This window comes from Perissodus microlepis, chromosome 4, assembly GCF_051167445.1.
Source record: "Perissodus microlepis isolate ML-2025 ecotype Zambia chromosome 4, ASM5116744v1, whole genome shotgun sequence".
In the NCBI taxonomy this organism is placed as follows: Eukaryota; Metazoa; Chordata; class Actinopteri; order Cichliformes; family Cichlidae; genus Perissodus; species Perissodus microlepis.
The window spans coordinates 954,660-971,794 of record NC_140464.1 but is presented as its reverse complement, the minus strand read 5'-3'; the positions used below and the strand labels follow the sequence as shown (position 1 = coordinate 971,794).

Sequence of the window (17,135 nt, the reverse complement as noted above, 5' to 3'; positions counted from 1 at the left end):
CAGATGAATTTATGTGATTCTTCAGTTTATCTGTTCAAAGTGTTTAAAGTGAACTTTACGATGACACATTTTGCTGTAATAATAATTCACCGCTGATTGAACAGGAGGCTGGAGGCTGTGGATCGACACTGGCTCAGAGAACAGAGACGGCGGTCCAGATCCTCCGTCATCCAGTTTGGACAATAAAGTTTCTCCCTCAGGTTGACGTTCATGTGTCTCCTCCAAACATCTGTTTGTGTCCAAGTATTAAAAAAAAATCGATTTCTATGATTTTTCTCATGTTAGTCTGAACCATAACTGTATATAAAAGATGGACATAACCACCATGACAGTCTATCGTGAACTCATTGTAAGACCAGTTAGTCTGCCAGCCTGTGGTCCCTCCCATTGGTTCTTGCACTCGCGCTACGATCAGCTGATCTCGGTTGGTGTGTCTGGAGATGGACATTACTTTGACTTTTATTGCACAAAAGGATGAGATTGCAACGGTAAAGAGGAAACTGCATGCAGGACTGAAACAGATGCTAACACTGCTAACTTCGGCTCTTTGCACAGACAGCATGCTAACGCTAAGCTAGCCAAAAACCCAGCCCAGCAGCCAGAGCCTGAAAGTCAGCTAACATGCTGATAATTGCACGAATGCAATATCTTTGATTTGCTGCTTAGCAATGCTGCGACTCTCAAAGCGGAGCCAATGAGAATCGATAAGACTATCGGGAAACTGCGTTCTCATTGAGGTTCGCAGCGCTCCTTCCTGCACAGCTGAGGTTTGCACTGCTGCAGCAGCGCTGCTGTTTCCTGTTCCAGCCGTTCGGTGCTCTGCTTCGATCTTTGGTCCAAGCTTTGGGTCAGACGGCCTCTCGAACACTTTGTAGAGAGGAGCTCAGGCCGTCGTCCCTCCTCCGTGCTGACAGCTGGTCTGTGGTTTTCTGCGTGATGGACAAACATGTCCACTTTGGTCGCCGCCATGTTTGTTTAGACAGAGGAGGCTTTCTCCTGCAGCCCTTTCAGACAAACCTGTTTCTAACTGTGCTGTCATGAACTTTAACCTTTAACCTGCTCACTGAGGTCCTGAGGCGGGCTGCAGGCGTCACAGAGTGTTGTTTCTCTTTCGTGTTTCAGGTATGACCCGTCCTTTAAACCTTTAAACCAATCACAGAGCTGCTGATCGTCGTTTCCAGCATCAGTGTGTTTCCCCTCGTCAGGGTTTGTTTGAACACAGCTAAGCTAATTCTCTGGTGGCTCTGATTCAACAGGATCAACAGGATCAGTTGATTCTGCCGCCTGACGTTTTTTGACCTTTGAAGCGACATAGAAGCATGAGGTCACGCATACTTCAGCATCACATTCAGGGTTAAAAAGGGAAAACAGCTCAAAGTGTGGCTGCGCGACTCCAGGAGAACCCAGGGAGGCAGATTTATTCCCAACAGCTGATCCGACCATCGGCGCCTCTGATGACAGCGACCTGACCAGGTGTTCACCTCCGAGAAGAGTCAGACGACAAGCTGAGTGACATCAAACCGTCCTGACACACACACACACACACACACACACACACTCTGCATCCGTCTTCTTTCTTTATTTCTTTGAATCTATAAATAAATAGTCAGACTTGTTCTCTGCTGAGGAGACGCCAGAGGGACGAGCGGGCGAATAAAGAGATGGAGGACAAAAGGAAGGACGGCGAGGGTGGACGGGGCTTTTAGAGGTCTGATAATGGACACGTGGGGGTGGGGGCGGGGTTTGAGGTAAGAAAGAGGAAGGATGGAGGAGGTTGAAATCTGAGATTTCACTCATTTATTCACAGATTAAAGATCATTTTATCCTTTTTTAAACTTTTTGGTTTCTAATTTCTAGTTTTACTATTAATGTCATTACAGGCTGATTAATTAATGATTCATTACTTCACTTGGATTCCTTTAATTATCACCTATGTATGAAAATTATATTACATACATTTTATGTATGTATTATATACATTTTGAATGATTAACTGAATTTTAGCTTCATTCAAATATTGTTTTAAGAAAAACATCTATGACGTGTCCGGATGAAGGTTAAACTGAAGTAACTTCTTTATTGGTCCAAATGTGAGCTACAGTTAGCCTGTGAGAATCCAGGCTTAAATTATCCTAAAATTAGCTGAGCTAAAATAAAGCTAAGTTTAAGTAAGGTTTAGATAATGTCCTCGGAGATAACTTTAGATGAGCTCATTTTAAATTAAGGCAGGATCACTGAACCCTGCCTTAAAGGGGGAGGAGCTGACAGAGCGTTTAAAGATGGATTATTCTGATCTGTGGCTCATGCTGAGCCGCTCTGCTCGAGCTGAGAGCAGAAACGATGATCTTCTTTTAGACGACTGGCAGGCGGCCTCAGACCGACGCTCTCTGTCCTCAGTGCAGCGCTTTGATTTCACTCCGGTTCATCCTGCTTTCGCGCACCGATCACATCGACAGCTAACCTGCTCTCATTCGCACCGTTACCCTCACGCGTCGAGACGAAAGGAAAAAGCAGAGCATCAGCCGAGGGTCGATCACGAGAGCGACGCCGGCTCATCGCGTCTGAACCCGAACTGTGAACGTTTTCCTCCATGAAACAAAACAACGATTCAGTTACAATGACATCAGCTTTTCTGCCTCGCTTCGGTTTCACGGGGACATCTCTGCCTCTGCTGCTTTAAAATAAATGGAGTGGGTTCACTGATCCACCATCATCATCATCATCAAGCAGGAGGCGTTTCTGCTTCTGTCCACTTTTATACAAACATGTTTTTGTCCTGCTGTAATTAGTTTTTTTGCATTGTTAATTTATCTCCAAAAGTTGATTCTGTTCATCTGGACGAAACGTTTTCAGTGGTAGAAACATTTCATCTCTCATCGAAGTGACTCCTTCAGTCTCAGCTGACTGCAGGTTTCCAACCTTATAAACATCTGCACAGTGACTGAAACCAGCCCACTGAAGGAACAACGGGCTGGGAGGTCACCTTCATCATAAATATGCAAATTCTAACGACCATTGATCAACAACCGCTGAACATTCAGCGTGGATATCAGCTGTGCTTAGAAGTTATGAGGAAAAAACGAGCACCAAACTTCAACTACTCTTTTATTTTGAAAATATGCATAGTATGAAAGTAAAATTCTGCATGACTTCATTAAACAAACTAAAACTACTGCAGAGAAAAAACATTCAGGCAGCTGCTTTTCACGTTAATCTAGATAAAGGTCTCAGCTACGCTCACATGTCGTTCGCTGCACATGAATTTATACATAAAAAGCTGAATTTATAAAGTCTGAAACCAGGAATTATCCTGTACCACGTCTTGAGAAAGGACACAGCCCTCCTGATGGGTTTCTCCGGCTCTTCAAGCAGCTCTTAAACGCATCCAGCACCGCACCTGCTCCTGATCAATACAGCATTGATCAGGTATTGACCCATGGCAATAAGCATGAGAGTGACACAATCAGGACTTCTCCTCTGAGGACACCATGTGTGATCTATTTTTACTGCAAACGTGATTTTAATCTCATTTAATCAAATTTTGCATCAATAAATAATGAAACACTAAAACCTGACAGAGCGCATCAAATACACTGAAGCCAGAGCAAAGTTTTTTGGACAGTGGAGACTAAACATAATAACAGAAGTATGTCAAGAATATTTTTAAACACATAATTAGTCACATGTTTATATATAAAACATTTCCTGTTTCCTGCTCTCCTCTCCTTCTGAAGCCCCGCCTCCACAACAACAATAATAATGAACAGTTACACATTAGTGGAAACGACGCAGTAAGTAAGGAGCCGCCAGACTCACTCTGGGAACCTCACAGTAACACACACACTGACCAGACTACAGACCAACATATCCAGGCTTTGTTTGTGACTCATCCAAACCTAACCCCGCCCCCACGAGCGCCACCTGCTCCAATCAAAGGTGAGATGATTCGCGCTCTGAAACTTTAAACCTATTGTCCCACAGCCTGATGAAGGACACGTTTAAATCAGATCAAAGATCAAGTGCAACAACAAACCACGTTCCCCCAGCAGAGACTGAATCAGAGACAACAGAGGATTTTAACTGAAACCCTGAACGTGATGTTTATAGCATCTGTTACCGTGGTGATTTAGCCAGGTGAAAACAGCCGTTTCACGACACAGAAAACGTCTTTACGAATGGACTCTGCTGCACTTCCTGTCTGATGGCAATTCTGTCATCCACTTAAACCCACACTGATTCTCTCAGGTGTGTAAAAATCTGTGTCAACAGCTGTAAATGGCTCCAGTTTCTGTCTGTTTGGGGGCGTGGCCTACTGCCACCTGCTGCAGGTGACACAGTGACTGTGGGTCAGATCCTTAAACGAAGCTGAACCGTCTGCAGCAGCACAGGTGAACTCATGCCAGACACACCTGGGTGAAGAGGCAGCTCAGATGATGAAGATAAATGACTCACTTCCTGTCTGGCTGCTCACACTCACACTGATGCGGGGACGTTTGATTCATTCATCACCGCCTCACCTCGCTAACCGGGCCACCGACTTCCCTTCCATTACCTCGTTAGTCCTCCGCTCGTTCCTCTGTGAGGTGCAAATCATGAAGAAATCATCTGAGGCCTTCGTGCTCATCATCATCATCATCGTTATAATAACACTGCTCTGCGGTCCTCTGAGTAAATTAATGAGAGCAAATATCTGGTTTTGTTCGACCCAAACGTCCTTCAGGATCAATTTCCTGCATTCCCAAAATGTCCTGATTCCACTTCCTGTTCCCCAGAGAGCGCACCATGTCACTGTGTGTGTGTGTGTGTGTGTGTGTGTGTGTGTGTGTTCAGGTAACAGTGACCCAAATCTGATTTTTCTTTCACGCGTGATGTGATCTCCTGTAGTGAGTGGGAACAGAGAGAGAACAGTGAAGTTATTACCCAGAATCCTCTCTGCTGTGAAGCGTGACCTCACCGTGACCCTCTCTGATCTCACGCAGTGCCCCGCCCTGATTTGTAGCCAATAGAGAAGAACTGTTAGAGAACAGCTCATCTGCAAGAACTGCATTTCCCATAAACCTCAGCAGCTGCGTCTACAGCTGAAATCACAAAGTCCTTTTAAATGTCGGGTAAAGTTCTTTGGTCTAATTCCCGCTCAGCTCTGGTTTGGTTTGGAAACAATCAGTTTAACCGAGGTTAGTTTCCAGTCATCCAAAAACCCGACAGAGTCCTTGATCGTTGGGAATGTCGAGTCTTTAACACGAAATGAACGGACGTCAAAGACTTTGGAGACTCTGGGTAATAGGATCGCTCAAAAACGAGAACAAGTCTCCCTTCAAAAGCACCAAGTCAGCAATTATGAAGAGTCCACATCACCTAAAATAATCAAACCAAGTTTCGTTGTTCAATTAAAAAGATGAAAAAACAAAAACGAGTAAAAGTCTAAAATCACGTCCATTTAATTCAGAATGAACTCGTCACATCCAGGATATTAAAATAAAGAACAGAGTCCAAGTCATGTAAACAGCATTAAAAGCCTTTAAATATTTAAAGTCGAGGCTCGAGCACTACAGAAAGCGTAGGTGCATTCCTTCGTACGGACGTCTTTAGGTCGTGTTCAGGACCTGTGAGGTGTGCTGGGCTCATCTGAATACTCCCAGTAAGCAAACACGACCAGTAAACGGCCTCGAGCTGCCGTTTCTTCTTCTCTCTGAACTTTGAGGATGAGGTAATGGTTGCTCACAGCTCGACTTCCTGTCAGGCATTAGCTGCAGGAATCTATTTAAAGGAAAGGCGCGCTCCGGCTGAGGGAGGCGAGTTCAGCCATCCGCCGACCTTTTAATGCTCTAATTCAATTCAATAACTGCCTGTAATCACTTTGGCTCGGGACTATTTATACTGCGTTTTCCTGCACTACAGACGGTACAGTAACAGCAGTCTCTCCTGCCAAAGTGCCCACGAGCAAAACACCAGACATTCCCCTGTATACTCCATCTGCATCTCTGGATGGGAGCCATGAAAACGATTAAAAGTAGGACAAAAGCTGAAGCGATGAGTCAGCAGGTGAAACTGTGAGCAGGTTCTAAACGTTCCTGAGACGCGTCGAAGGAATCGTACAGGCTGATTTACACATGAGTAGGTGGAGCCAAACCACAGCGCCATCGGTCTGTTTTACCTTTTCAATACTATGTTAGATTTTCAAACATATTCATGAATCTAACTGATTATTGAACGAAATACTCGCTGGACGTTCTGAGGATGAACTTAATATTAACACAAGAGCTGCAGTTCAAAATGACTGAGCCGCAATCATTCGAGTCATCAACCAAATCCCAAACGTTTAAATCAGAAGGACGTTTGATCGTATCACCCCGGGCTGCTGTCACCGAACAATCAATAAAGACAGATGTAGCACTGATTTAACCTTTCAGCACCAAACCTGCTCTCAGCCAGTTTACTGCAGGACTGCTGCCACCATTAACCCAAATCCACCAGTCTTTAAAAAGTCTAACTAACAAATAAAATATTATCCAGACATAAATGTTGTTTTAATGAAATGTCTTAGACGTTATTAACACAGAGTAAACCCCTCCACCCAGGTCTTCTCAGTCCTTCCTCCACAAACAGTCAACACGAACGTTTCTGAGCAAAGAGCTGAAGTTCGGCCAAAGTCCGTCGTTTACGGTCAGGAAGAAAACGACTGAACGCTTAATGCTGAGAGCAGGCTGTGACATCAGCACGACGTCACTGCCTCGCCACGTCTCCCATACAGATGAGCACAGAGCAGGTTTGCGTCCATGTGTCTCACGGCTGATTAACTAAACTGAGCCGCGATCTGATTGGCTGAGCGGATTAAAAATGAGATGCTGAGCGAAATAAAAGGAACGAAGTTCGGACGAGGAGCTGATGAAGAGGAGGACGTTTGCCGCTGTCAGGAGGCTGCTCTCCGAGCTGCGGTGGGGGGAGGGGTACATCTATAATGCATGAGGACTCACATACACAGACGCACATAAGCAAACACACAAGAACGCACACACAAAGGAGGCCAGGGAGGACTGCGGGGCCATTAAATGGAGACGCAGCCATAAATCACGTGACCAGCCTCCTACTGACCAATCAGCCCCCACACAGGATTCAGTCAGCAGATACTGCGCGGTCGATAGTACGTGGGAGCGGTGTGTGTGTGCGCTCGTATTGCTGCCATTGTGGGGATCAGCTATTAAGGCCTGTAAGTGAGGACATTTTAGGAACTGGGGACATTTTAAGGGAAAACTGAGTTATAACATTTATGAACATCTGGGAGCAGCACAAACATCAGTGGAAAAACAAAGATATTTGGAATGTGAGGCGTTATTCAGGAACATCGTATAATGGGACAGCATTAAGAGAAGTGTTTGAATATGTTGTATGAAAATGAACATGTGTGAAGCAATTTTTAGAAATGTTTTTAAAATTAGAATAACTAACGAACAATGAGCCATTTCCAAAAACCAAAGACCTCAATCCTGCTCCTCACATACAAGGTCTTAAATAATCAGGCCCCATCTTATCTTAATGACCTTGTAGTACCATATCACCCTATTAGAGCACTTCGCTCTCGCTCTGCAGGCCTACTTGTTGTTCCTAGAGTATTTAAAAGTAGAATGGGAGGCAGAGCCTTCAGTTTTCAGGCCCCTCTTCTGTGGAACCAGCTTCCAGTTTGGATTCAGGAGACAGACACTATCTCTACTTTCAAGATTAGGCTTCAAACTTTCCTTTTTGCTAAAGCATATAGTTAGGGCTGGACCAGGTGACCCTGAATCCTCCCTTAGTTATGCTGCAATAGACGTAGGCTGCCGGGGATTCCCATGATGCATTGAGTTTTTCTTCCACAGCATGTCTTTATCCTGTCTTCCTTCTCTCACCCCAACCAATCACAGCAGATGGCCCCGCCCCTCCCTGAGCCTGGTTCTGCCGGAGGTTTCTTCCTGTTAAAGGGGAGTTTTTCCTTCCCACTGTCGCCAAAGTGCTGCTCATAGGGGGTCATATGATTGTTGGGTTTTTCTCTGTATCTATGAAGCGCCTTGAGGTGACTTTTGTTGTGATTTGGCGCTATATAAATAAAATTGAATTGAATTGAATTGAATTCAACGTGCAGGACGTACAGAGGACATGTTGGCTGTGGGGGACATTTGGCAAATGTTTACGAAAACCTGCTTACATTTTATTTTGAAAGTGTCGCTCTTATGTTAAAATGTGGACCAATGTTTGGGACTTACTGGTTATTTCTGAAGTGAAGACATTTTGTTGTGTTTCATCTTTGGAGCTATTCTTCAGTCTTACTATTCACAGAGTAGCTGCACGGTAAGTTTAGCTTCCTGTTTTATCTGCTTTATTCAATTTTAGCTCATCAGAAGAGGAAAAAGCAGACGAAGAAGATCACGTATTTGTAAATTAGATTCAACGACGCCTTTTTAATCCATGAATAAAGAAGTTGTTGAAATCTGCTTTAAAACTCTACGTGCAGCCGTCCTTCCTCACAGGCGAGCGCTGTAATGAAGCCACAATTAGTTTAAGCTTATGAAGATGAGCGTCTTCACAAGTGCAGATGTACAAATGTGTGTTTGTGTGTGGACTAATAGGAGGAAATTGCTAATCTAATCAGACCGCAATCCAATTGAAATCAACTGTATCTCACCTCTGTGAGCGCTCAAGCGAGAAAACGAGTCGGGGTTAAACGACGGCTGCCTCCGAAACGCACCGCGCTAATTAAACGAGAAAAAACGTCAATTTAAAAAAAGAAGAAGAAGAAAACCCACGTCAACAGCAAAAAGAGCAGCAGAGAAAGTGCGAGCAGGAAAAGTGACCTCCGGCGTGCCAGCAGTGATGAGGGTTTGCCCTTGACTTGGCTGAACGATGGCCACTGACACACACACACACACACACACACACACAGGCTTTCAGACTGATGAGCTAGCTATCATTAGTATCAAGCCTTCAGCCAGGACAGTATCTTCAGAGCTACAGCTGCAGTTTATTCGGTAAAGTTAAACTCTCTGAGGCTTCGTTAACCTGCGCGGCTGGGTTAACAACCTGCAGACTGTTGGTAGCAGCAGCCCCCGTGCAGCGCTGCAGCTCCACCCAACGTGTCACTACCTGCAGATTAGCAGGAGACACAAAGCAGGGCCGGACCCTCCCACACCGGAGGACGACTCAGTCTTTGTTGGTGTATTTACCCTCTGGCTCCTGTTGCTAACCTTCGTGCTACAACAGATCCACAGTGAGACCGTGAGTCCACAGAGCACCAGACACAACAAGAAAGTGTTAAAGAAAGAGCTGCTATTCAGACATGTGTGTACTGTGAGGCTGAAACATGGAGCGGGAAAAGGAAGACAAGTCTGCAGTTCCTTCATCGTCCAGCAGAGGCGCCGGTCGTGTTTACAGCCCGACACAAAACCTGCTCTATAGATGACACCTGCACATTAAGGCTTAGAGTTTGCATGATTAGGGGCGTGGCTGTCTGCGAGGCCTTGTTTTATTACTTCAATTTAAAGCTTTTAAAATAATTATTCAATTCGATAGAAACCAATGCACGTGCATCTTTGGAGCCACTTGTGTTGTAAATGTGATTTATTTAAAAATCAAAAGGCCGTGATGCTGTCGTTAGGAAAAATGATCTAATGATCAGGACATCCTGTTTAAAAGGCTCACACACATTTAAACAGCAGCTCTTTCTTTATCAATCATTTGCTTTAAAAGAAGTTCTGTTGAACTTTATTTTGAAAGTGCCAGACATCTGCCATCAAGGTGCCCTTGAGCAAGTCCCTGCTGCAGGTGTGTGTGTGTGCGTGTGTGTGTGTGTCTGTGTTTGCTGGGTAAATAAAGTCAAACAAACACAGACCACCCACCTGGTGCTGCCAGGAGGACAAAACAAACCACAACGAGTGTCTCTGACTGAGCACGCACACACCTGAGGTTAGCAACACCAGCTACAGAGTGAACCACGTGACTGACCAGCAGCTGCACACCTGGGTGAGAAGGTAACGTCACATTCAAGGACAACAATTTAAATCAAAAATGAGAGAACCCGAGTGTGTCTGTGTTACTGAAGGGACACACACAGACGCTCACACAGTGACACTGTGGGGACCGCTCCCTCTGTGGACACCACGTCCCCGTGAGGTCCATCAATACATTTGATCATGAAACCTGCTTTAAAGGTGAGTCTGCAGGAGCAGCGATGGAAACGAGACGGCGTGTGGCTGCAGTGACACGTGGCTTCTTTTCCATCTCAGTGACGCCACTTAAACCCCCCCTCCCCAGCCCCTACCTGCCCCAACCCCACCCACCCCCCAGCTGCTACAATCAATGAAACTGAAATAGGATATGCAAACACACACAGTCCTTCTGTCTCTGCGTTTGCTCAGAAATATCAGTGAAATATTTTATTATTTCATTTGATTTAAAATCTTTCTCTCCTGCAGCATCGAAACCCGACGTCCAGCCAACGACGACCTGCGGCATCATCAAAACTGACGGCAGCCTGGAACCGCTTCTGCTGCAGGGTGAAGCAGCGTAACATGACGAAGCGTTTAGCAGATGGAGAAATGATGCAGCACTTTCTTTGCTGGACTGATTTTCTTGCAGCATTTTCAGGAAGCTGCTCGTATGAAACTGTTGGTTGTGAGGTTTTCAGCTCCGTTCCTGAAGATGTTCCGTCTAAAACTGAGCTGAGGAGAGACTAATCGTACATTTTATCCATTTTCTGCTACTTATCTGGGTCTCGGGGGCAGTGATGCCCAGACCCCCCCAACTCTTCTGGAGGAGGTGGCAGGGATGTTCCCATGCTAGCTGTGAGACATAATCTCCTCCCACGTGTCCCGGGCCTCCTCATGGTTGGAGACCCTCAGTCCGGCTCTGAGGAAACTCCTTTCTGCTGCTTCTGACCTCAGTCGTTCAGTCACAGCTCACGGTTACAGGTGAGGCTCAATCAACAGCTTCACCATCACCTCCACCACAGCAGACCAACGCAGCATCCTCATCACTGCTGATGCTGCACCATTACACCTGAAAAACTGGTTCCACTCTTTCCCAACACAAAGCAACCACTTCACTGGCTTCAAACCAACAACCCCGGTGCAAACCATCCCAGTGCATGCTGGAAGCCACGAATCATCCTCACACCTAAACCTTTCCATGCCGTGGTAACAAAAACGTACAGATACTGTCCAGGTTCAACCCCGGGGAACCCGAGGGCATTCCTGGAAGAGTCCCACCAGGAACAGGTGTGACTCAACGCTCCCATAACCACAGAGCACACTAAAGAACCGCCAACAGGTTAAAAATCTGCTCCTTTGTGAATTCTCTCATTTCTGTTCCTAAACTAAAGCTGAAATTCAAATATTCATGGGACAAGCACAAGGAGACAGCTCCTCCTGGAGGTTTGGGTTATTTAAAAAATAACAGCAAACACATGTGAAAGCAGGTCGTGTATCAGCACAGCATTAGCATGAAAACTAGAAGTTAGCCTGGTGTGTGTTGGAATGAAAGCACCACAGCAGGTTTGTACTGTCCTCACTTGCAGCGTTTGTTCAGACTTGTGGAGATTGGAGGAGGAGGAGGAGGAGGAGGAGGAGAGCTGGCAGCATCACTGTGATGTGGACGATTACATAAAAAAATAATTATTACTACAGAGCTGCTGCTGCTGCTGCTGCATGATACAGCAGCATCTGTTACCGGCAGGATTACGTGAGCTGGATTTCACTCCGGTGATCATCCAACATGGCCGACAGAGAGGAAGAATTCAGGAACAATTGAAAAGGAAAAGAAAAAAGGAGCGAGGAGATTCAGTCACCAGGAATCAAAAAGATTGGTGCTTCACACCGACGGGAAACACGGGGAAGAAGGAAAGCTGCCAGGACACGGGTGGAAATAAGAGAGGGATGCAGAGAAGCAGCAAAAAGAGGAAGGGGTGGGAGGAAAGATGGAGGAGAGGATGAAATGGAGGGAGGAAAATCATGAATGGGTGATGGAGAGCTCCAATGGAAGAGGTGGTGGAGGAGAAAAGAAAAGAAAGACGCAGGGAGCACGTGCACAAATGAAAGGTGGAGGAAAATCTGAGAAAATATTCAGAGAGCAAAAATAAAGTGAGGCCACAGCAGCTGGTTCATCTTCACATCTCCGTCTCATTTTTGGATCTGCATGAGCCACGATACGAATTCCTAATATGGTCATCTCAGGCTCAGAAGCCCCGCCCATCTGCTGTTAGAACTTCCAGCTTATTTCAGACTGAGGATGAACTGAGGCCCTGCGTGACTCATGCTAAGCTCCTCTAACAGAATCCAGGAATAAAAGTCAGAACGGGCACAGACAGAAACTCTGGCATCCTGAAAAGTGTCGGTGAGTTTTACGTCAGATTTATCGGGTTTAGAGCGCTCTGTCTGCAGCTAATAAAAGCTTCTTCCATCTCCACCTTTGGTTTTTATTCCAGCTTCAAACATGAGCCTGAGATCTGATTAGCAGACTAAATGTTTGAGACTCAGATTTGGTCCAAATGAAGCTCATGCAGTTTATGTCTTATTCTTGCGACGCCTCTAACGAGGTTCTGTAAGAAGTTATTAAGCACTAAGTGGAGACAGAAGGAGTAAACTCTATCCTGAGTCGATTATTTGAATGAATTGTGTCTTTATTACAGTCTAACATCAATCACAACACAAGCGAGCTGCGAGCTCAGCAGGGCTGCTGATGGGTCTCCGGTCTTTGTACGATTTGAGCATCAGAGGTGTTTCACAGGGCGGTAACTGTGAGGACGTCCTCAGCACAGCCTCGCCACTGTCTGACCTCATTACTGCGTTAAAGTGAACTCTGTGAACTTTGAGCCTTCAGGCAGCCAATCGTATATCCGATGGAGACAAAGTACAGTTTAATTCTCACACTGCAGCAAATAACCTAAGCCCAACAGAAAGTGAAAATAAAAGTGATTCATCAGAAAATAGCGACTTTAAAAAATGTTCCCACACAGCGAGGGACCCCCGTCTGCTGGCCTCACGTAGAAACATATTTCAACTGTTTGCTTTTTATCCTGATTTAAAGACTTTTCAGTTGAGACTCAGCTCAGACGCTGAGAATGAAGTCGTCACGGACAGGCTCCTCGATCATCTCCAAGACAACCACATAAAGAGACAAACCGCTGTGTTTCTACCATGTTAACCTTTCTGTTAGGACACAGCCTTGTTGGGAAGCTTTTATTTTGTGTATATTAAGCTAGCATGTTGCCTTTAAATTGGTTATTTTGGTCCTCCGGTCTCCACCTGCTCTGCTCCGTGTGCGGTGAGAAAAGGTGGCATTCGGTGTTCCCGTTGGCTTTGAGCAAGGCGACGTGCTGAAGTGTTTCGCTTTGCTCGAATTGTTTGCACTGAAATTTGAAAGAATTTCAATTGTTGAAGCAAAAGCATCAGCCAAGTCACATCGAGTCAAACGCTCCCATACAGCCGTCAGCCAATGAAATCACGTTACCAAAGCCAAGAGAGCGAGCGGGCAGCGTGACCTGCTCACCATCAAAATGTGGGAATCACTGCGGGGAACAATCACCGTGTTTCAGAACACAGTTACTCACAGGCAGCTAGCTTTGCTAACTGCTAATTGAAGCACGACTAGCTTGCCTCGTGGTGGTTAGTTACTGACACCGTGACCATGAAGGCAGCAGAGATACGCCCACAAACATGAAGAACACCAACATCAAGCACTGAAGCGTTCACATAAGAGCAGGGAGGTGACAAGCTTGACCCTCATCACCCAGGCCGCCTATCAACCATCGGTTGCTAGGGAAACGTGCTGGCTGTCACTGCGTGAGATCGGTCGCAAAAGATGGGGGCACCAAAAACCTCTGTGTGATTGCTTTGGTCACCAGCAGGTTGCCAGAGTTGCACTTAGGTACACTGAAGAAGGCAACTCATCTCCACGTTAGCGTCTTTCTAACGAGCGAGCCGTGAGACCGGAGAGAGGGCGACACAAGACTGTGTTCTTTCAAAGTAAAAGTTGTGCTTAACTAGTGCAAAAAGGTGCAACTTTTACTTTGGAGGTGACTGGTCTCCATTTCCAGTTTGTGACTCTTCCGCTTGAAGAGAAGTTGGCGAGGGTTTGCAGACAACTCGGCGTCTTCCATGCAAATTATGGGCGACCATGGCAACGTGCTAGAAACCAAAGCAACCATCTTTCGACCACTTTCACCTGAAAACTAACTGTGTCCACAGTAGACGACCTCATTCATCTTTGTCCTGCTAACTTTTATTATTCTTCGTTTTTATTCATCACATTTCATTTTATAAAGTTAAGTCTGACACAAGAATGATTCGCAGTGATTTCACCAAAAGAAAAGTTTCAGAAACGACTTCTCAGCAGAACGGACGGATCCGTTTTCTGGTGACACATCAGAGGCTCTGGTGAGTCCAGGACTTGGGGTTGGGACCAGTTTTAGCAGACCGAGCGGCTCATTGTAAAGTCTGAGCTCATCTATCAGGCAGAATCGTCCTCTTTACATCAGGTGTGTCTCTTTGTTCACACAGCAGGAAACAGTTCAACGATTTTCTGATAATTCAGTGAAATTTGGCTGATTTTAGTCTTTCTGTCTGAGGAAAGAGTCAAATCTGTGTCTGTTCAGCTGCTCTCAAGTTAGAAACACTGATTTTCTTTTTGATCAGGAAGCAGGAGGCAGACTGACAGAGGGAGAAAGGACAATAAAAGAGAGAAGAGAGGAAGCTAGGAAGGTGTAGGAAGGGAGGAGATAAGGAAATAAGAAGCAAGATGAAAAATGAGGTAAGGGAAAAGGAAAATATGAAAAAGGGCCAGAGAAGAAGTGATGGAGGTAATACACGTTACAGGAAGGATGGGTGGAGGAAAAGAGGTGAAGATGGAGGGATGAGGAGAGAATGAGAGAAGGGCGGATGACTGATTCAAGATTCAGGAAGTTTTTTTTGGCATTCGGTGAGTTATTCACAGAAATAAACAGGCGAGTGTGTCTCACCTACAGAGCAACAATAAGAGCAGCAACACAAGCTAACATTAGCACAACCCACCAGCAGCTGACCCACACTCAGGTGTAAACAGCCACACCAGTCAGGTACAGCCTCACAGGAGGCAGCGAGGACGAAAAGGAGGCAGAGAGGAGGATGAGAGGAGGCAAAGAGGAGGAAGAGAGGAGGAAAAGGAGGCAGAGAGGAGGATGAGAGGAGGCAAAGGAGGCAGAGAGGATGATGAGAGGAGGCAAAGAGGAGGAAGAGAGGAGGAAAAGGAGGCAGAGAGGAGGCAGCGAGGAGGAAAAGGAGGCAGAGAGGAGGAAGAGAGGAGGCAAAGAGGAGGCAGAGAGGAGGAAGAGAGGAGGCAGCGAGGAGGAAAATGAGGAAGAGAGGAGGCAGAGAGGAGGAAAAGGAGGCAGAGAGGAGGAAAAGGAGGCAGAGAGGAGGCAGGGGGGTGGACGGACAGCAGTGCGGTAAACTCAGGCGCTGCTGAGCCCCTCACTTTCTCAATGCAAATCACCTCAACACACACACACAGCATTCAGCTGCTGATTTATTGATCACGTATTATTGATCAGGCTCCTCCCAGAAACACAGAGAGGTGGAGGAGAAAGATGGAGGTGAAGAAACCGCAACAAATGAGGATTCATTCATAAAAACATCCCAGGGTCGATCAATAATCGGTGACACGCGCTGATGGCGGATCGATGCGTGTACGAATGTGCGCGTGCAGCTGTGCTCTGCCTCACGCGAACCCGGCTGAACCCAAGGTGGTGTCGGCGGCGGGAGGCGCGTGGAGGTGCTGCAGAGTTTGACTCGCTGATGTGACACCCCCCCCCCCCCCCTCCCCTCCCACCACCACCACCACCCAGCATCAGCTGTTCGCTCGCGGCGGCCGCATAAACGCCGCATCTCTCCGCATTCCGCACCCGCGTCAAAGCCGCACAGGACCGTGACCCCCCCCCCGGATCCCTCCCTTCTGACGGTGCCCCCACACTCACGCGGCTCCGTCAGGGAGGAGGCACGCGCAGCTCCCGGATGCGGCCTGGAAAAAAAAAATCTCTGCATTTTGGTCCCCCCCCCTTCCCCCCATCAGGTCACACAGGCACGCGCGGCCTGAATGCGCGCGGATGGGCGCGTGTTGAAGCCGTTTTCCCATCATGCACGGGGGGCTCTGCGGCGGCCTTTGATGTTAGCGCCACAAACCCCCCAAAAAACAGCAGAAATAAAAAAAGCGGGAAAGTGTCCGGCCGCAGCCGTGACCTCCACTCACGCACGCGCACGGAGCACGCGCTCAAGCCGACAGCAACGGTCCGTCCTCGCGCTCTGTATTCACAGCATGAAGCTCCGCAGAGCCACAGACCCCTCCCCCCTCCCCCCGCTCCTCCGGAGGCCGCAGGAGGAGGATGTGCGAACATGATGGAGGCCGACAGGGAAGAGGAGACGGAGGAGAGCTTACGCTTCGCAGTTCCGCCGTGCGGTCCTTCATCGTGTCGCCGCGCCGCTGCTACAAACGGAGAATCGTCCCTGGTCCAGGGGGGAGGGGGGGAGGCTTCCGGCTCCGCGTCGTTCGTCGTTTTCTCCGCTGCGAGGTCCTCGCGGTCCTCCTGCTGCTGCTCCTCTCGGCTCTTCTTCACGGAGGCAGAGATGGAGGGAGGAACGCGTCTCCGCCTTCTGCTTCTGCTCCTCGGGCTCGCTGTCCGCGCCTCCTTCTTCCTCCCGCGTCCTTCTTCTTATTCGTTTTTTTTTTTTTAATGTCCGCCGCTCTGGCTCGGCTGGCCCCCCCGTCGGTCCGCGGCTTTCTCTTCTTCCTCCTCGGTGTGGTCGCAGTGTGGCCCCGCAGCGCGCAAAGCAGCAGCCCGGCAGGAAAACCGAGCGAGAGAGAGAGGGGGAGGAGGCACGGGGGAGGTGGTACTGATGCTGCAGAAAAGAGAGAGGAGGGAGGCAGGGAGGGAGGGAGGAGAGGGGTGGGGGCGATGCGGAGGGAATGGAGAGACAGGGCGCAGGCGCAGTTCCCTCCCCGCCCTCCCTACCTGCTCCCCCTCCTCCCCCCTCCGCAGCAGAGGCAGGGGGGAGGAGGTGTGCTTGAATTCAGGTGAATCAGGTTCAAGAAGGGGGGGTCATACATGTAAACCACAGCAGGGTAAGAGAGCACAGGAACGT

At 47.5% G+C, this 17,135-nt stretch overlaps 1 protein-coding gene across 1 annotated transcript in view; it reads right to left on the bottom strand.

Moving 5' to 3' along the window:
* The window catches only part of stx1b (syntaxin 1B), a 47,668-nt gene extending 30,759 nt beyond the window's left edge, over positions 1 to 16,909 (bottom strand). Inside the window, exon 1 of the mRNA XM_084924946.1 lies at positions 16,432 to 16,909. Coding sequence (XP_084781072.1) covers positions 16,432 to 16,461 — 30 coding nt within the window. The 5' untranslated portion in view covers positions 16,462 to 16,909. The remainder of the gene's footprint in view (positions 1 to 16,431) is intronic.
* Between the last annotated feature and the right edge of the window lie 226 nt (positions 16,910 to 17,135).